At 52.9% G+C, this 19,198-nt stretch overlaps 8 protein-coding genes across 8 annotated transcripts; 5 read left to right on the forward strand and 3 right to left on the reverse strand.

Annotated features, from left to right (window-relative positions):
* Positions 1-21: 21 nt before the first annotated feature.
* On the forward strand, positions 22-1,692 carry AYL99_10701 (hypothetical protein; the record flags this gene model as incomplete). Its single annotated transcript, XM_018842207.1, has 2 exons — positions 22-1,030; positions 1,082-1,692. The coding sequence occupies 2 exons, from the start codon at positions 22-24 to the stop codon at positions 1,690-1,692; spliced, it is 1,620 nt and encodes a 539-aa protein (XP_018688368.1).
* A 304-nt stretch (positions 1,693-1,996) lies between these two features.
* AYL99_10702 (hypothetical protein) lies at positions 1,997-4,306 on the forward strand (the record flags this gene model as incomplete). The annotated part of the gene is made up of 4 exons (XM_018842208.1): positions 1,997-2,052; positions 2,156-2,805; positions 2,866-3,782; positions 3,902-4,306. 4 exons carry the CDS (start codon positions 1,997-1,999, stop codon positions 4,304-4,306), a joined length of 2,028 nt encoding a protein of 675 aa, XP_018688369.1.
* A 329-nt stretch (positions 4,307-4,635) lies between these two features.
* Positions 4,636-6,030, reverse strand: AYL99_10703 (hypothetical protein; the record flags this gene model as incomplete). Its single annotated transcript, XM_018842209.1, has 2 exons — positions 4,636-5,480; positions 5,538-6,030. 2 exons carry the CDS (start codon positions 6,028-6,030, stop codon positions 4,636-4,638), a joined length of 1,338 nt encoding a protein of 445 aa, XP_018688370.1.
* A 1,103-nt stretch (positions 6,031-7,133) lies between these two features.
* On the reverse strand, positions 7,134-9,527 carry AYL99_10704 (hypothetical protein; the record flags this gene model as incomplete). The annotated part of the gene is made up of 1 exon (XM_018842210.1): positions 7,134-9,527. One exon carries the CDS (start codon positions 9,525-9,527, stop codon positions 7,134-7,136), a length of 2,394 nt encoding a protein of 797 aa, XP_018688371.1.
* Positions 9,528-10,224: 697 nt separating this feature from the next.
* On the forward strand, positions 10,225-10,695 carry AYL99_10705 (hypothetical protein; the record flags this gene model as incomplete). The annotated part of the gene is made up of 1 exon (XM_018842211.1): positions 10,225-10,695. The coding sequence occupies one exon, from the start codon at positions 10,225-10,227 to the stop codon at positions 10,693-10,695; it is 471 nt and encodes a 156-aa protein (XP_018688372.1).
* Positions 10,696-11,051: 356 nt separating this feature from the next.
* Positions 11,052-15,392, forward strand: AYL99_10706 (hypothetical protein; the record flags this gene model as incomplete). Its single annotated transcript, XM_018842212.1, has 3 exons — positions 11,052-11,953; positions 12,066-12,270; positions 12,318-15,392. The coding sequence occupies 3 exons, from the start codon at positions 11,052-11,054 to the stop codon at positions 15,390-15,392; spliced, it is 4,182 nt and encodes a 1,393-aa protein (XP_018688373.1).
* Positions 15,393-15,627: 235 nt separating this feature from the next.
* Positions 15,628-16,659, reverse strand: AYL99_10707 (hypothetical protein; the record flags this gene model as incomplete). Its single annotated transcript, XM_018842213.1, has 3 exons — positions 15,628-15,842; positions 15,932-16,022; positions 16,129-16,659. The coding sequence occupies 3 exons, from the start codon at positions 16,657-16,659 to the stop codon at positions 15,628-15,630; spliced, it is 837 nt and encodes a 278-aa protein (XP_018688374.1).
* Positions 16,660-17,311: 652 nt separating this feature from the next.
* AYL99_10708 (hypothetical protein) lies at positions 17,312-19,165 on the forward strand (the record flags this gene model as incomplete). The annotated part of the gene is made up of 1 exon (XM_018842214.1): positions 17,312-19,165. The coding sequence occupies one exon, from the start codon at positions 17,312-17,314 to the stop codon at positions 19,163-19,165; it is 1,854 nt and encodes a 617-aa protein (XP_018688375.1).
* Between the last annotated feature and the right edge of the window lie 33 nt (positions 19,166-19,198).

Consider the following 19,198-nt stretch of genomic DNA (forward strand, 5'->3'; position numbering starts at 1 on the left):
ACTTCAAAACACCATTTCAACATGTCGCACGCTGGTTTCCCCGTGGTGGAGTCGCATCTCGATGTGACAAGGGAACCATATAAATCGAATCGAGAAGCATGGAAGCCGGTGATGGAGGAGTTCTCCCAAAATCTGAAGGGAGTAACGTCCGAAGGCAATCCTCAAACTATCAATAGGCATGAGAAGAGAGGGCAGTTGCTGGCAAGAGACAGGATATCCCTGCTGTTAGATCCCGACTCGTCATTTCTTGAACTGGGCTCTTTTACCGGGTTCGACTTGGAAGACTCCAGCCCCTGTGCGAGCCTCTTGGCCGGCATTGGAAGCATCAGCGGTCGCATCTGCCTCATACTTGCACACATCGCAACACAAAGTGGCGGCGCGTGGAACGAGTTGACGGTAATCAAACAAAACAGAGTGACAGAAATCGCCAACGAAAATGACCTACCGCTCGTTGCCCTGGTCCAGTCGGCAGGAGTCTTTCTTCCTCAGCAGTTTCGTGTTTTCCACAAAGGCGGCCAGATCTTTCGTGATCTCGCTATGCGAACCCAGAATGGACAGGCTTCCTGTGCGATTGTCTTCGGCTCGTCAACCGCAGGTGGCGCCTATCACCCGGGCCTCTCAGATTATACCATCTTCGTGGAAAATCAAGCGCAAGTGTTCCTCGCAGGGCCCCCTTTGGTCAAAATGGCCACCGGCGAAAATATTGGCGCTGAGGAGCTAGGAGGCGCGCGAGTTCACGGGACTGTTACCGGCCTCGCAGATCAGATTGCCTTTGACGAATTTGATGCGGTTCGGAAGGCTCGCGAATGGGTCAGCACGCTATCACCCCGGAATCAACCAGTGCAGCCTTTGCGCCCACCGCTTGCGCCGCGTTATCCGATTGAGGACATATTTTCCATAGTCAATCCTGACGTCCGGAAACCTTTCGATATGAGAGAGGTGGTCCTTCGGTTGGTTGACGAGTCCCGGTTGGCCGTGTTCAAGCCAGAGTATGGCAGCAATCTATTGACAGGATGGGCCTATATCATGGGTAAGTTCTGCATCGGACTTCCGACCGGAAACAAGTGCTAAAGTGGAACAGGGATGCGTCTGGGAATAATTGCAAACCAGACACCCATCATCAACCCAGACGAAGCGTCGAAAGGCACGCAGTTCATTCGCCTATGTAACCAACAAAACACCCCGATTGTCTTTCTTCACAATGTGACAGGGTTTATGGTCGGCTCGAAGGCTGAGCACGCCGGCATCATCAAGAAGGGCGCCCAGTTTGTATCCGCGGTGAGCTGTTCAAGAGTTCCACATATTTCCATCATCTTGGGAGCGTCATATGGAGCAGGCAATTATGCCATGTGTGGAAGAGCATATAAACCACGCTTTCTGTTTACCTGGCCAACTGGACGGTGCAGCGTTATGGGACCAGAGCAGCTGTCTGGAGTTATGGCCCAGGTCGAAGCCAACAGTGCCCGAAGCAAAGGAGTGGTTCTCAAGCCCGAGGAAGTGGAAGCCAGAGTGCAGCGGCTGCAGAAGGAGGTCCAGCGGGATAGCAGTGCGTACCGGACAAGCGCGTACATGCTTGATGATGGAGTGATTGATCCTCGAGATACTCGCGACGTGCTTGCAATGTGTCTAGAAATCGTGCAAACGCCGCCAGTGCAAGGGAGCGAGGGACACCGGGCGTTGGCAAGGATATGATGTGATGTGATCATGGCAATGAGAATGGAATGAAGAAAAAGTGGGTGGAGAGAAGTTGAAGAGCTGTCCATAACAATCATTTTGGTCTGACAGAGGGATTTCTCTGTCGATAGCCACACTACCACATTCATGGTGGGGCTTCTTTCTGTCAGACGCGCCGTTCCTTGTAACCGACAATATCTCAATATCTCAATATCTCACTTGCCTTGGTTTTACCTGCCACCTCCTTCTGCATCAGCCACTCTGGAGATGCCGCCTCTCTTTTAAAATCCAATTGTTGAGCGTCCACTATCTGCCAGCATTCATGGATGATAGGCGCGAAGCCAAAAGAGCACGCCAGGCGTGTCTCAACTGCAGGAGGTGAGTGGAAGGAAGCTGTGGTAATCCTGACGCGATCTTGGGGATAATGCTTTCGACATGGTATCTCGAGCATTGGTCAGCATGGGCTGACAATGATTGGCAGAAAGAAGACACGCTGCTCCGGGGAGAAGCCAGTGTGCGCATTCTGTGCCCGCCTCAACCAGCGCTGTACGTGGGATGGCGACGAAGAGGTCTCGCCTGACCGACTCACGGACACGGGCCGAGCTTCATTCTCCTCAGGCATAGCCGCACAAAACGCCAGTCTTGCTGCAAGAGTCGCTTTGCTGGAGTCTCGGCTGAGCTTTCTGGACGCGGACAGTGCTTTCAACCTATTCGCCTCCGTGTCACCGCAGCCAACCAGTAATCAGCCTGCGGACCAGCCTCCTGTGGTCGACGAGATCGCCCGCACAAATAGCGATTTCACCTCTCTTCCAGACCCCGCCATCTTTCGATCTCTCGTCCAGGTCTATTTCGATCGTTGTCACAACCAGCCTTATGCCTTCTTCCACGAAGAGATGTTTCGCCATGACTATGAATCTGGATCATTGCCAGAATATTTACTCTACGCCTTTGCTGCGGCTGCCTGTCGCTTCTCCGACCACGAGTTCTATCAACAGCGTCGTGCCGAAGCAATTGACACCTATGCCCAGGTCTCCTTTGGGCAGATCTTCGAACATTCGTTCTCAGACGCGGAGAGTTTAGAGCCATGGATGGTGGTGGCTCTAGCCATTTTAGCCGTTGTGGACTTCGCAGGTGAGTCCGGCCAGAGGTTTGTCTCTAGGCAGGCGAGGACTGACTCAGCATCGACTGCAGCTGGACGTCCGAAGATTGGCTGGGTGAAGTTGGCTCTGTCGTGTCGGTTCGCACATGCCCTGCGGCTCAACGAAGAGCCCGACTCACAGCTTCCTGTCCACGAACAAGAAGAGCGGCGTCGAATATTCTGGTCCGTTTATCTCCTCGATATCATAATGTCAGTCGGACCCAACCGGCCTCCTTCACTTCTCGATGAAGACTGCACCGTCCGTCTTCCGTGCCACGAAGGTCTTTTCAGGGATGGACTCGACGGTGGCCCTGTGCCAAATCTGACCACTGTTGTCGAAAACCCGTCAGGCTCCAACCATCAGAATCTGGATCCTTTTGCCATGACCGTAATCATGGCATCAGCATTAGGTCGGTTTATACGGTTCAGCTTGAAGCGCACCCTGAATACGACTCATGTCCTCTGGGACCCACGTTCCAAGTATTATGAGGTACATAGCATTTTGTTGTACTACGAAGCCCATTCGCTATGTGCCTTGAGCAGCATTTCAGAGGCGCTGAATCGACAACCTTCATTCATCGAATCTGCATCCCCGTCACAAGTCAGTCACATTGTCTACGCCCATGCCCTCTATCACCTCAACAATTGTCTTCTCAATCATCCATTCATATTATACCGCTTTTTCCAGGCCTATACAGCGCCTGTCCCTCTAAGTTTCGTGCAGGAAGCGCTACAAAGATGCCGAAAACACGCCACCAACCTCCTCGAGCTGCTAGCCGACCTGGAGTCGTATGGCCCTCTCAGCCATCCGAGCTTCTATGGGTATTGTGCAATGGCTGCAGGGGTGATACACAGCATATATGAAAAAAGCGATGACGCAGAAGTCGCACAGACTTCGAGGAAACACCTTCAGGCTGCGTTAAATTTTCTACAACGCGAACCAGTGCGATGGGGCCATGTGAACCACATGGTAAGTAATACAGATCTCCTACGTGTATCGAGCGCTTTGCATATCATCTTATCGTAATACCCGATGAACGTGTCCTACAAGGTAAACAGATTTAGGACTGTGTACTGATTTGTTTCAAGGGCACCCTCCTCCGGTCGTTCAAGCTGGATCCCGCGGTTGCAAGGGTTCTCACAAATCCCGTGAGCCTAGCACAGAAGGTGACTGTGCCACTCGGAAATATGCTATGGCAGCTCCTTGATTACGCTTGGTTACCCCGTAACATCCACCCTGGCGAGAATAAGTCGTCTGTGGCAGACCTATTGCCCGGAACAGGACACCTCCAGTCAAATATGACCGAGACTTTGGCTTCCAATGGCGCAAATCCCCCAGGAGGGCCGTTTAATGGAACTGGCGTACTGCCCCCAACGTACGCTCGTATGTTGGGAGAAGACATGGGCGATATATTGTCAGAAGCCATGGGTGACAACCGCTTGCAAGGGTTTGTGCGACCAATGTTTTCTGACAGACCTTCAGCTGCCCTTTGATGTTCCATGGGTCTTTCCGGACGGGACGCGCGTGTTCACTGCTTTCTTTGTGGAAGCTGGCTCAGGAAATGGAAGCACTTTCTGGTTGCCGAGTTCCTTGATGTGCGAAAAAAGAACGATCATACTCCAGCCCCCATATGTCAGAGTGACTTGGAGTCGAGAAAGATTGTTCAGAACAATTCAACTTTGATAACGACTACCCTGCCATTATCGTCGTTTCACTCCCGACTTTACTTCTTGATTCCACATGTCGGTGATCATTTGTCTTCACGGGTCCCTTCACCAGCTGCCGATGTCCCACCGCCATCTAGATTGTTCAACAACTCAAATCACAACTTGCTCGATAGACGAGCTAACCTTTGCAGTTCCTTTGTCTCCAGCTTGACAGCGAGGTCGCTCAATATCTCGTCGCTACCTCCACCCACCACCATGACCCGGACATCTCGACTGATCTGCTCGATCCTGGCACCCTTCCCAGTCCTGGAATAGCCCGCTCCGCCCATGATTTGCTGCGCGTCCCGGTTGACGCGCTCTAGGACCCTTCCAGCGCTGGTTTTCAAAGTGGCGATCATTCCTCCAATGTTAAGGTCTCCCCGAGATGCAGCCGGGTCACCCAGGCGACTTCGAGCCTTTCGCTTTCGCTCATGCTCCGTCAAGTACACGATTGACTCCAGGTACGCATATACCGGTTCAACATCACGAGCAAAGTCCGCAAACTTGGCCGAGATCACTTGGTTCGCAATCAGAGGCTTCCCGAAAGTTTCTCTTCTGAGTGCATGCGCATAGGCGTCTTCGATGCAGACGCGCGCCATGCGAAGAGATGTACATGCCAGCCAGAGTCTCTCGTGGTTGAAATTCGACATTATGATATCGAACCCACGGTTTTCTGCTCCCAGGAGATTCGACACCGGCACCTGAACATCGTCAAACTCGATATATGTCGAGCCGCTGGCATTGACACCCGAGTTTTCGATTTTGCTGCACTTCACACCGGGAGACTTGAGCGGTATTATCAGGGCAGATACTCCCCCGCGGCCTGGTCCACCTGTCCGGACCGCGGCGGTGCAGTAGTCGGCGAATATGGCGTTTGTAATCCATTTCTTCGCGCCGTTCACGAGAAACACATCGCCACGACGCTCGGCTGTCGTTGTGATACCCGCTACGTCAGACCCAGCTATGTCGAGTTAGAAACATGGCACAGAATCAAAAGAGGTTTCGGGGAGGCAATTACCATCTGGCTCGGTGACACCCAGACAAAATCGCGACTTGCCCGTTATTACGTCCGGCAAGAATTTCGCCTTCTGCTCCTCGCTTCCGAAATTTATGAGAGGCGGAGCGCCGATCGAATTCCCGCAACTCAACGCCCAGATCACGCCCAGGTAGCCACACCTGGCAACCTCGTCGATCACGATCAGATCGTGGAATCCATCCCACTCCTCCGGGTCGACATCTCCCGGCAGTCTTTGGCCCAGGGCCTTGATCTGCGCCACGGCCAGCGGGTATATCGAGACGGCCATGTATCCCAGCCGCGCGTGGTTGAGGATGACATCCTGGGGTACAGAGCCCTGTCGCTCCCAGTCCTCGCAGAACGGCGTGATGTGCGTCGAGACGTATTCGCGCGCTTCGGCCTGGAGCCGCCGGTGGCTCGCAGTGTAGTAGGGGCTCACGTCGCGCGAGAGCCAGGGCGGGTCGGCATAAGGTGCCAGGGAGACGGAGAGAGCCATTGTGGGAAGACGTCTAAGGTTCCAAAAAAGAAAAATCAAAGACGAAAGACCGAGAACAGAGAGATGCTTTTTCCCTTCTCTTCTGCTGTGTAGGTCGGTCCTGAAAAATGCTTTAGTATCAATGCCTCTTATTTCGCAGCAAATACTGTCTCGGCGTCTGTCGGACAGAGGTCCACCAAGTCTAGATTCTTTTATCCTCTCAATACCGATTTCAAGCCGAAAGACAGCCCAGCCTGGACAGACAGACACGGGGACCTCCATCTCTGCGGCCGACCCCTTTGAACCCACTCAGCCCAACCCCCCTGCAATGGGGGAGGGACATATTCGCCTCAGGAGCCGAGGCGGAACTGAGGGAGTACGACAGTGACTGGCTACCCACCCGCATCTTACGTATGAAGACGCACGCGCAGAGTGGTTGCTCACCCGCATGTCCACCTAGTATATCGGTCACACGGGTCACAATTTACATACGTTGTGCATGCTTATTCCGTCTTACAAGCCGAAGGAGCTTCTCTTCCCTTGCCTCGAACCTCGTACCTCGTCCTCCTTTCACGATCGAGGCTGATGCGACTACAATACGGATGAGGTGAGTGCCGGTTCGTAGAGCCTCGGTGGGGCACTAGGGCGCAGCGAACGCCCGATTCCGGGTCGGGAATGGCGTAGCGTGGCCTTGGCCGTGGGCGGGCCGGGTTGGGTTGGGTTAGGCGGGTACAAACACGGAGGGGCTTGATATAGTATGGAAGGATCGACAGCGATGGATGGATGGCACAATCCTCGGTAGCATTTGTCGTAGATGACTATGCTCGGGGCGACCCCGGAGAGTGCAGGGGGACGCTGGTGGTGGACAAGCCGACTTGACTTAGAGGGTGAGAGGAATAGAGAGACACGGGTTGTGGCTTGAATTTTGTATACTGTCCACTTGAGGGAAGAGAATGAGCTCTGGCACTCAGAGACGGCAGGGACTATCTATCTACATGCAGCAGCATCACCATATAGAGAATTCGACCGATGAAAATCCTCAAAGAAAATGAGAATTCTCTATAGTTATATACACTGTATCTATATACAGTAGTACTTGGCTAAAAACATACCACTCACTCACTCTATTCCACCCAGCACAACACGGCGCCATCATTCACGGCATCCCCATTCTTGACTCCGGTCATGAACTTGCCGTCCACGTTGATGCAGATGTTCGTCTCCATCTTCATACTCTCAATGACCATGACGACCTCGCCGGCCTTGACCTGGTCGCCGTTGGACCTGAGCACCGACAGGACTTTGCAGGGCATGGGGGATTTGATGACCTTGGAACTTGACGATGCCGAAACACCGCCACCGCCGCCGATCTGCCGAAGACTCTCCATGTAGTTGAGGACGCTGTAGCATTTGCATTCCATCCACGTACCCAGAGCGCGGAAGTGGCACAGGACGGTCTGATACGAGCCGGTAGAGGAAGCCAGGTTGGAGGGCGTGTCTGTGGCGATGTGGGCATGGATTATGGACTGGTTGATGGATATGGCTACTGATGCTGTTCGCCAGGCGTTGTCACCGGTGATGGTATGTGGTATGTCTCTCCACTTTGTAAATTCGACAGTGTATTGCGGGACTTTGGCGAGAGATGGATCTCGGAGCTTGTGGCTGATGGAGTGGTACCGCCGAGATATTTGGTACGCCTCAGAATTGCGGGTTGCGGTGTCTTTGGCACTACCGTCTTCTTCGGCCGGGATGGGGACTAATGTGACTTGGTATTTGGAGCGGGCACTGTCGTCGCGCGCATCGGTGGTCCAGGTTGTCAAGATCGGTGTTTGGGCGGATGACGGCTCTGAAGGGACAATGATAGTTGTGCTGCGATTGACGGGATCAAAGTATTGATTCCTGAAACCCCGAGAGACGTGCTTGAAAGGTCTCGCATCGGTCGACCGAGACGCTTCATCCCTCAACACGAGACCCGGAACAAGAGAAAGCATAGAGATCATATCTTGCGCAGATTCCGCGTGGGGATCCTGCAGCAGACTCTGCACATGTGTCGGGATCAGCGAGGTCGTGTATGCAGGATCACGAAAGCTGTTGTGTAAGAGGCAGGCTTGGAGGAAAAGTTGGTTGGTCTTCACTCCCGCGCATACAGTATTCGCCAACACCTTGACCATTTTCGAGATTGCCATGGCTCTTGTTGGTGCCCACACCACGATTTTGGCGATCATCGAATCGAAGTAGATGGAAATACTGGACCCGGTTTGCACAGAGGTCTCGTACCGTACGTCTCTAGACCCCAGATAGTGGTCTGACTCGCGCCACAGTCGAATTGTACCATTCTGAGGCATAAAATCGCTGCTTGGATCCTCCGCGCAGAGCCGGCACTCGATAGCATGGCCCTTCTGTGGGATGTCCTGTAGGATGGCAAGGCTGGCGAGTGATCCTCCGGCGGCCACAAAAAGTTGCAATGAAACAATATCAAGGCCTGTCACCTCTTCCGTGATGGGGTGCTCAACTTGCAGGCGGGTATTGACTTCGAGGAAATAGAAACTTCCATCTCTAACGTCCACGACAAATTCGACAGTACCGGCACCCTCGTACCCAATGAGCTCGCCTATTTGCACAGCAACTGCGCACATTCGCTGCCTTTGTTCGGGATTTAAGAACGGGGATGGTGTCTCTTCGATGATCTTCTGGTGCCGTCGCTGAACCGAGCACTCTCTCTCCCACAAGGAGAGCACTTTGCCATGGCTGTCACCAATGATCTGGACCTCGACATGTTTTGCTGCTTCGATGTACTTCTCGAGAATACAATCGCTCGATCCAAAAGAACGCTGAGCCTCCGACTGTGCACGAGCAAGCTCACCCGCAAGTTGCGAGCGCTCTCGCACGATCCGCATCCCGCGACCCCCGCCCCCAGCCGATGCTTTTAACATCACCGGGAACCCTACATTTTCTGCTGCGGATTCCAACTCTTGGACATTCTGGCTCGAGCCCGTGAATCCTGGAATGAGCGGAACACTCGGCGCATGTTTCCTCAGGTAGTCCTTTGAATTGCGCTTGTCGCCCAGTGTTGACATTGCTTGGGAACTTGGTCCAATAAAGATCAGCCCAGCTTGACGTACAGCGTCCGCAAAATCTTTGTTTTCGCTGAGGTAGCCATAACCTGGATGTATGGCATCAGCGCCCCTCGATCGCGCAACATCAACAAGAAGCTGGATGTTCAGGAATGGATTTCCTCCGGGCTGGTTGATGCTTCCCAGATTGACTGCTTCATCTGCCTCGCTAACGTGGCGCGAAGACGAGTCTTCTTGTGCATAGATGGCTACCGATGTCAGATCTAGTCTCCGACAAGTCGCGATGATTCGACATGCAATTTCGCCTCTATTCGCGATCAGCACCCTCTGAATCCGCCTTCTGCCATGGCTGCTTGGGGGTAACTGGGCGACGAAGAGAGGTAATCGTTGCGACGTTGCGGATGTTTGGTCTAAGTCCAGCTTATTACCGTGATACTGCCTCATTGTGATGGTTTATTTGGTGGCTGAAGTTCTGAAATGATTTGCTCCCTTGAGGCCTTGGGCTGCACCTTATGGTCGATATACGTAGGAGAAATAGTAGGGTCTTCAGGACCCCTGGATTCCCGGGCATGATCTCAAACTCCTCTTGGGCCGAACCACCTGCGCAATTCCGCCAGGTACCCTGCCGAGGCATGCGGTATACCGTTCCCTGGTGGGCGGAGAAGGCGGGCCGCGCGACGAGGGCCGGCTGATCTCACACCCTGCATGTTTGACTAAGCCGGGCTTCTTGAAAGCAGCAGAAACTTGGCGGAAATATTGGAAAGACCGGTCCCTCTGCCCGTCTGAAGAAAGATTGCAGCAGATCATGAAGAGTGAGAGGTAGTTGGAGTGGACAAACAGTCGATGTCGCTCGTCACCAAGTTCAACGCCCCTGCATTTCCCGCTCAAAATGCTTCACCGCATGAGCATCACGTGCTTGCCAAGCCCGCTAACCTCTTTGGGCGCATTATCGATCTCTAAGTTTCCAGACTCATTTTTGTGAAAGACTTCGTTGAAGGATAGGCCTTCATCTGTGAAATCCACAAAGCCATCTCTGTCAGAATCGTTTTCTGAACATTTTAATATCTCGGGCCCGCAGGCTACGGAAGTCGACCTTGCAGGGTGCCAAAACCTCAGATATCAAAACCATCGGGTTGCGAAGATGTCCCTCACCAGCGTCATCGACCCGGATAATGCCCCCAATTATGAGGACATGGAGAAGCAGTTCGCCGTGAGGGCAGTGCAGCAAATGACTGTCTATTGGGGGATACTCGAAAAGTTGCCTGGCTCAAAACTTCGCCTGACCCGGCTTGACGACGAAATCTTAGAGCACTTTAAGCGTGAATTTCCAGACTTCGACCCTGCTCAAGAGATTGATGAGGATGCCATGAAGAGCAAAGAGGGCAAAGAGAAGTGGCGCAATTTCGCCAAGGAGTACGAAAAAGGCGAGAAGAAAATTGAAGACTACAACTTCGGCACCATGTTGAGGAAGAGCCCCAAGACCGAGTACGGCGAAAAGGAAACGATTTTCGTAATTCGGGTACAATTCTACGCGATCGAGATAGCTAGGAACAGGGCTGGGCTGAACGACTGGATTTATGAAAACGCTCAGAAGCAGGAGAAGAAATCATAGAAGGGGGAAACAGGCACGCCAACCGCAAACTGGACAACCAGAGACATTGCCGGGACGTTTATAACAGCACGATACAACGCCAGAACTTTGCCCTTCAAGCGCACCGACTCCCGGAATATCTCAGAGCCGGGACCCCACGGGCATTCCTGCACATTCCGCAAGAACAATATCAAGGAGTGCCGTTGATGGGCTTGGCGTTCAACATTCAAATCGAGGAATGAACATTGTTTTCAATATTACTGACTTTGTTTGCGCAAGTTGCTGATTCTTGATCTCTTATCCCGCTGCAATCGGTTCCCGACATTGAAACTTTGGTCCATGTCGATCATGTCTCGTCACACTTCTACCTTCGCGACATGACCACTAGTGCACAATATGACCGTCAAATTGAGTCTAACCAAGCGTCACAGAAGCATGGCTTCTTCGGTCGTCCGAGGAGCATTTTCAACTTCACAACAAAAGCGCATCTGCCCGTTCTATTGCCGGCCCTCATCCTCTCAGCCGCTGCAGGATGTCTACAACCAGCAATGGCATTCTTTTTTGGACAATTCTTCGACACTTTCTCGGACTTTGCCGCAGGGAAAGCTGACGGCTCAATCTTCATGAATCGCTCTCTAGGCAGTCTGTATGCGCTCCTGGGAGTGGCAGGCGCCACGTTTCTCTTCAAGTGCATCCTTTTTAGCCTCTGGCTGGTATTCGGCGAGATGCAAGCAAGGAGCATTCGTGAGTTGCTCTTCCAGTCTCTGCTCGATCGTGAAATAGGCTGGTACGATGCACGAACAGCCGGAGTAGGGACGTACTTGACCAGGTTTCAGAGGTACGGCGTGCCGAACGTGATCGGCCCTTTCTCTAATGATATCAGACAGATCCGTGAACTGCAGCTAGGGACCTCTCAACCTTTGGGGTTCATCATCGTATGCATGGTTCAGGCATTGGCTGGACTTATCCTCGCTATGGTCACAAACTGGAAGTTGACTTTGGTTGTGCTCTCAGCTATACCTATCATTGCTGTTGGCAGCACCATCATTTCTCGACGTGTACAGGCAAACATCGACCACCAGGAAGAAAAGTTAACCATCGCAACCAGCTTGGCCAACAAGTGTGTCACAAACATTGTGACCGTGAAGTGTTTCAACACCCAAGGCCAAGAAGGAAATGACTACGCTTCCGCCGTCGGGGCAGCTGGCGTGTTCTCCTTGAAGCAGGCCTTTTCTACGGCGTTACAAACTGGGTTTGTGCGTTTTACTACGACCACAATGTTCGTACAGGGCAAGTTCCTCGCGCCTGACCATAGATCAAATCTCATAAATGTGTGCAGGGTTCTGGTATGGTGGTACGCAGGTCCATTCGGGTGCTACTACTGCCGGCAGGGTGATTACGACATTTTGGGCCTGTCTCATAGCCACGAAGGCGCTCGAGGACATGTTGCCGCATTGTATCATCATTCAGCGGAGCCATTCGTCAGCCCTGGCTTTGGAAGCAATGATGGATAAAGTCAATGACGGGCAGCGACAATTACGACACTTGGGTGGATTATCGCCGCGATTTTGCGAAGGGAACATCGAAATCCGGGCGGTATGTGTCCAATCTATTTCGCAAGTTAGTTCTCTAACTCTGAGAAGGTCTCCTTTGCTTACCCTTCGAGACCAACGTCCCTCGCTCTGGACCACTGCACATTCTATTTTCCTGCGGGGCACACCACATTCATCGTGGGCAAGAGCGGGTCTGGGAAGAGCACACTTAGTAGTATGCTGATGAGATTCTATCATCCCCATGCCGGAGCCATATTCATCGACGACAATGCTTTGGGAGACATTGACACAACTTGGCTCAGAAACAATATCACTCTTGTGCAGCAAGATTGTATGCTTTTCAATGACACGATTTTCAGAAACGTTGCTCTTGGGCAACGCGATGTCGATCGAGTTACAGAGGCTCGAGTAAATGAATGCCTTAGAATGGCAGCTTTGGACCAGACCGTGGGGCAACTTCCTGAAGGCATTCATACGAGAGTTGGTACAGGTGGCTCATCTCTCTCCGGAGGACAAAAGCAGCGGATTGCTATTGCACGTGCTTGTCTGAGAGACACACCGATAATGATACTGGACGAGGCAACAAGTGCTCTGGACAACTTGAACAAGACAACCGTCATGAAATCCATTCTAGAGTGGCGACGTGGAAAAACCACCATCATTATTACACATGATATGAGTCAGATACAAGAGAGCGATTTTGTGTACGTCATGGAAAGCGGTCGGGTCGTTCAGGAAGGTCGTCGTGGGAGCCTCACCGGTTTCAAAAGTGCCATGACTGATCAGGGAGCTCACGCAAAGCAGCTGACAATCGGACGAGTCAATAGTCCTAGCCAAGCCACATCACATCCTAGTCTGGCGGACTCACTAAAGTCGACCATTCCAAAATCGCCCCACAGAAGCGACTCGTTCGACTTCGAGACCGTAACAAGCCCACACAGCAACAACTTCGGAAATGTTGAGTACTCTCGAGATGGAGGGCTACTTGGACATCGGCTGAGGCAAGGTCTCTCTTCAAGTACTGGGGCTGCACTGAATCTTCTCAAACGACGATCGATGGCTCGTGCAAAAGTTATGTACAATCTGGATCAAAGAAAGACGACTCGACATGACCCAGCGATTCTGCCATCCATAACTCCCGCCAGCACCGGAGTCACTGTGCGCAAATCCACTTCCCTGCCAGCCACTCCGAAGACCCCGAGGACCTGGAACAAACCGTTGCCTATACCACCTCTGAGATTCACCGTTGAAAGCAGAAGTGCAGACCGCGATGTCATGAACACAACCCCTGGCGAAGCAGCGGAAGAAAAACGCCAACCAACCGCTTCAATCTTCACAGTATTGCTTACACTATGGCCCAGCCTCGATAATGCTAGGCGATCCAAACTGCTTCTTGGATTCCTGGCAACGCTGATTCATGCAGGAGCCACTCCAGCGTTCTCTTACTCCCTCGTGCAAGTTTTTGATACGTATTACTTGCCGACAGGCTACGAGAGGAAAACCTTGGTCTACTCGATGGTCGTCGTTGGAATCGCCATCGCCGATGGCCTAGCGTGTTTCTTCATGCAATATCTTCTCGATTCTGCAAGTCAATCATGGGTGGATGCGCTCAGAATCCAGGCAGTGCAACGCATTCTACGTCAACCTAAAGCCTGGTTCGACGAAGACCATAACAATCCTGCAGCTCTCGTAGCGTCACTTGATAAGAATGCGGAAGAGGTTAAGGACCTTGTGGAACGATTTGCGGCCCAGCTCCTCGTCGTTGCGGTTATGATGACTGTGGCCGTCATATGGTCGATGTTCTCCTGCTGGAAGATCACATTGGTCAGTCTTGCGGCCTCCCCGGCGCTCTATGTTCTGGCAAAGTGTTTTGCAATTGTCTCTGCTACGTGGGAATCACGAACGAGCTCAGCTAGTGACGGGGTCAATGAAGTATTCGCCGAATGTTTCGCAGACATCAAGACAGTTCGATCACTCACTCTGGAATCGTACTTTCACATGAAGTATCGCAACGCCACCCGTGAAGCCTTTTCCACAGGCGTTCAACGGGCTATTTTCAGCGGCTTCTTCTTCGGCCTCTCCGACTGCGCCATCGCCTTTTTCACGCCCATGATTCTCTGGTACGGCGCTCGCCTCGCGAAAGATTACGAATATCCGGTCAACTCTATATTTGCTGTATTCGGGCTCCTTTTATTTTGTACTGCCAATGCAACTGCAGTGCTCACGTACATACCTCAGACCGGCTCAGCAGCCGATACCGCCAGTCGCCTTATTCGGCTTGCCTTTATGCAGGTCAACTCTCACGAAGAAGTTGGGAAAGTTCAACTCGACAGAGACGACCCAACCACTCTTTCGGGCCCAATCCACTTCATCAATCTGACGTTCTTCTACCCGACCCGACCAGAGGTAGCGGCACTTCGCAGGCTGAATCTCACCATTCCCTCGGGGAGAACCACCGCGATAGTAGGGGCCTCGGGCTCGGGAAAATCGACCGTTGTGTCTCTCCTTCTGGGTCTCTACCCCCCCACGGCTGATCATCTCGCCCTGTCCCCTTCAAACCCCTGGGAAGGCCCGGCGTCTCTCACGCTGTCCGGCCGCGATATCCGATCACTGGACCTCTCGTCCCTCCGGTCCCTGATCGCCGCCGTCCCCCAGTTTCCTGTGCTCCTTCCGGCAACCGTGCGAGAGAACATCACATACGGCCTCCCCCCTGACTCCCCTTGGGCGTCTGCAACTCGCATCGAATCCGCTGCCCGCGGCGCCGAGATCCACGAATTCATCCAATCCCTCCCGCAGGGCTACGCCACCGTCGTCGGAGACGGCGGCCTCGGCGTTTCGGGCGGGCAAGCACAACGCATCGTCATATCGCGCGCGCTCCTCCGCGACCCCAAGGTCCTCATCCTCGACGAGGCGACCAGTGCCTTGGACCGGGAAAGCGCGGCGGCCATCCGTGAGAGTGTCGCGAGACTGGCTCGGGAGAAAAGAGGCAAGTTGACCGTCGTCGTGGTCACGCATGCGCGGGAGATGATGGAGATCGCGGATCATGTCGTGGTCATGGAGGAGGGGAGTGCGGTAGAACAGGGCTCTTTTCCGGAGTTGATGAGCAGGAGGAAGGGAGGGAAATTGTGGGCGCTACTGAATGCTGGAGATGATGACGCGAGTTAGACGGGCTTGATGCGTAAGTGGGCAGGGAGGCTAACCTTTCGATGGGAAGAGATATCTACAGTACTCTCGTCAGTCCGATAAGGATATTTGGACTGTTCGTTGCTACTCTCACTTTACAGTGCAGACGATCTTTTCAATGATTCAAAGTGGTCTCTGCCAACCCCCACGACGTGCCCAACTCCACCTCTATATCCTGAAGTGTAGGATTCTAACCGTCCTCCGGATTCCCAATCTATCATTCAACTCCCGCCACTCTGTTCTCCTCAATCCAAGTCCTCACCGCCGTCCAGTTCTTGCACGAGTGCAACGCGCTCTGGGACTCCCCGCTGCGATTGCCCACCGTCTTCTGATGTCCGACGTAGTGATGCGGGCTGTTCGGGGACGAAACCACACCGCCGTCACGCGTGGGTTCCGGCGTCGTGTCGGCGGCGCAGAGGAGGGCTTGTCGGACTATTTTGGGGGAAGGACGGCGTTAGTCAAATGCCACAGAGCAGAAGAAGGGTGTGAGGAGGGAGGAGTGGAGAGAGGAGATTGCTTACCGTGGTCAAGGCAGTGAAAGACTTGTGCTCTCTCATGGACGTGAGGGTGTTGTTCGTGGTCGTAGTCAATCAATATCTGGCGGATAAATGCCTGAGAACGCACAGCATTCGAGGTTAGCCCAATCAAATCCGATACAAACGGCACAGCCTCTTTCTAGCCGGGGTGATGTCGGTGTCGGTCGAGGGAGCCTACTTACCAGGCACTCCAATTGCCTCACGATAGCGACATCATATATCTCGGTATCCGAAATTGAGTGGCCATCTCCATCGACCGCAGCCGCACTCGACGGCAGTCCATACTTCCTCGGATAACGGACAGATATTCTTCCGTCTCCCTTCGGAAACATGCGCAGCCACGCGCGATCGCCTCGGGCCCCTTGGAGCTGGAATTCATATTGATCCGTAAACACTGAAGGGGCCTCGCCGAAGGGCGGCGCGAATGTCTTGGGTTTGAAATTGTTCACACGCCCAGTGCTGGTGGTCTTCCAGTCTGGGGACGGGAATGCGGGGAGGAGCTTCTGCCGATAGCTGAAGAGAGCCCACGAGAGGGCAGCCGCCAGAAGGAGGACGCTGAAGACAGTTTTCAAGCGGTGGCGCTTAGCGGTTGAGCCTTCTTCCGGTACAGGTTCCCCAGTGTATTCCCCACGAGGTGACTTGGGTGTCCGCGGAATGACGGGGGCGTCCTTCTCGCGGCGATGTGGTGAGCGGAACCGAAGAGGTGAAGGCATCTCGTTATCATAGAACGACCCTTAGGATCACCGCACACTGCAACAGCAAAGATATATGATGACAGTCAGCGAACCCTGGAGGTCGAGTTCGGTTTGGGAGCGACTGTGGCCTCCAGACACGGCGAGCAATGAAAATGTCAGACAAAGGAACAAAGAAAGGTGGGACAAGCAGCCCGTTGAGCCGGTTGAAAGCATCCATGGACAGGATTCCTTGCATCCTTACCACACAATAAAAGACTTATTGAGAGTAAACGGCAGGTTAGCTAGCATTCGGGGCATGGTGATGAGTTGGTTCGACGTTATTGCTGGGGACATCGAGAGTCAGCAGCGGAATCGCACCGACCACGAGGGTCGCAAGTTGTCGCGATTGTTTTGCCGCACAGCGCTCTTTCGAATAGTACTGAGAAGTCTAACCATGAGTAGGTGCGAATAGTCAAGGAGAAGAAGCATAACGAGTGCACATCTGGTAGACAATCGTTTCCAATTGGGGACGAAGGATAGGACCAATCATACCTGAGATGTGTGGGGCTATACCTATTTTAGACTTAGTGCCGGGATATTGACGAGGTTTATCCGAAGTACGTGTTTTTTCTTATTTTCACTCAAGGCGACGACGACATTATCGAACAACCCAACCAGCTAAGGGGCAGTCATGGCAGACACGCAGTCCCGCAAACGCCCCAGGTCAGCCGATGGCGCCAACTCCGACAGCGAGTCCTCCGACGATGACTTTGGGCCAGCCTTGCCATCTTCAGTCCCCCCGAAAAAGAAGCGGAAGCTCCCGTACGAATCTCTGTACGTGGACGCCTTACCGAAAGGGCTGAGGTACTCCAAGTCGTTGATGCACAAGGACCAGCTGCTTGCCGTGACGATAGCCCCGTCGCCCGCGGATTTCATCATCACCACCTCCATCGATGGCGTGGTCAAGTTCTGGAAGAAAATTGCAGTCGGGATCGAATTCGCCAAAGAGTATCGGGCACATGAAGGACGCATAGTGAGCTCCTCGGTCAGCGTTGATGGGGCCTTCTTCGCCACAGCCGGCGATGAAGAGGACAGCACCATCAAGATTTTCGATGTCATTACCTTCGATCTTCTGTCTATTTTGAATCTCGAGAGCCCAGCTTCTTGTATATGTTGGGTACATCGGAGGGGAGCTTCGCCAGTGTTAGCTGTCGCCAGAGGCAAAGAGATACAGATCTACGATGACCCCGGAAACTCACAGACGCCCGTGCAGACTTTGTCTTCCCTCCACAGAGCCCCGGTGGTTGCCATGGCGTACAATCCGGCCTTTGACTGCGTCGTGTCGGCTGACTCAACCGGCATGATCGAATATTGGCAACCAGGCGACAACTACGAAAAGCCCAACAGCGTGTTCAAGATGAAGTCAATGACCAATCTTTTCGACTTCAAAAAGGCAAAATCTGCGCCTTGCTGTATCACGATATCGCCCTCGGGCCACCAGTTTGCAACAATATCATTTCCAGATCGGAAGATTCGAGTCTTTGACTTTGCCTCCGGCAAGCTATATCGGTCATACGACGAATCGCTGGAGACCATAACCTCGATGCAACAAGCAGGGACTGCACTCCAGAAGCTCGATGAGGTTGAATTCGGACGAAGGATGGCAGTTGAGCGCGACCTCGACAATCCGACCGTCAGGTCGAGAATCAACATCGCTTTTGACGAATCAGGCCATTTCATCGCGTACGGGTCGCTCCTGGGTATCAAGGTGGTCAACACCCTCACTAATCGAGTGATGAAAGCGTATGGCAAGGACGAACCATTTCGAGCTCTGAACGTGGCTTTGTATCAGGGCGCTCCCCAGAAGAAGGAGGTGGTGACGGTGTCGATGGCCGCCAGTGCCAATCCCCTGCTCAACGAAGCCGAGGCCCGGGACCCTATGCTGTTTGCGACGGCTTATGGTAAAGTCCGGTTTTACATGTTCACAAACGACGAAGAGATTACCAAGGCGACTCGCGATGTGCAGAACGAGAAACCGCGAGTCATCTCCGGAAAGAAGAAGGAAGAGAAGAAAGCACAATCAGGCACATCTGCAGTCCTGCATACCACCTACGGCGACATCCATATCAGATTGTTTCCCGAGAAGGCTCCAAAGACCGTGGAGAACTTTGTCACCCATGCCAGGAATGGCTATTACAACAACACAATCTTCCACCGAGTGATCAGAAAATTCATGATCCAAGGCGGAGATCCACTGGGCGATGGCACCGGCGGTGAAAGCATCTGGGGAAAAGAATTCGAGGACGAATTTTCCGACCTCAAGCACGACAAGCCATATACCGTGAGTATGGCTAATGCTGGACCAAACACAAATGGGTCACAGTTCTTCATCACCACGGAGAAAACACCTTGGCTGGACAATAAGCACACGATTTTTGGACGGGCGTACAAAGGGTTGGACGTGATTCATCAGATTGAAAACACCAGAGTCCGAAAGGAGAAGCCAGAGGACGACATTAAGATAGTGAATATCTCCATCAGTTGAGGGCACTAGTGAACACAATGTGAATGCAGAGTG

This window comes from Fonsecaea erecta (assembly GCF_001651985.1).
Source record: "Fonsecaea erecta strain CBS 125763 chromosome Unknown Scaff12, whole genome shotgun sequence".
In the NCBI taxonomy this organism is placed as follows: Eukaryota; Fungi; Ascomycota; class Eurotiomycetes; order Chaetothyriales; family Herpotrichiellaceae; genus Fonsecaea; species Fonsecaea erecta.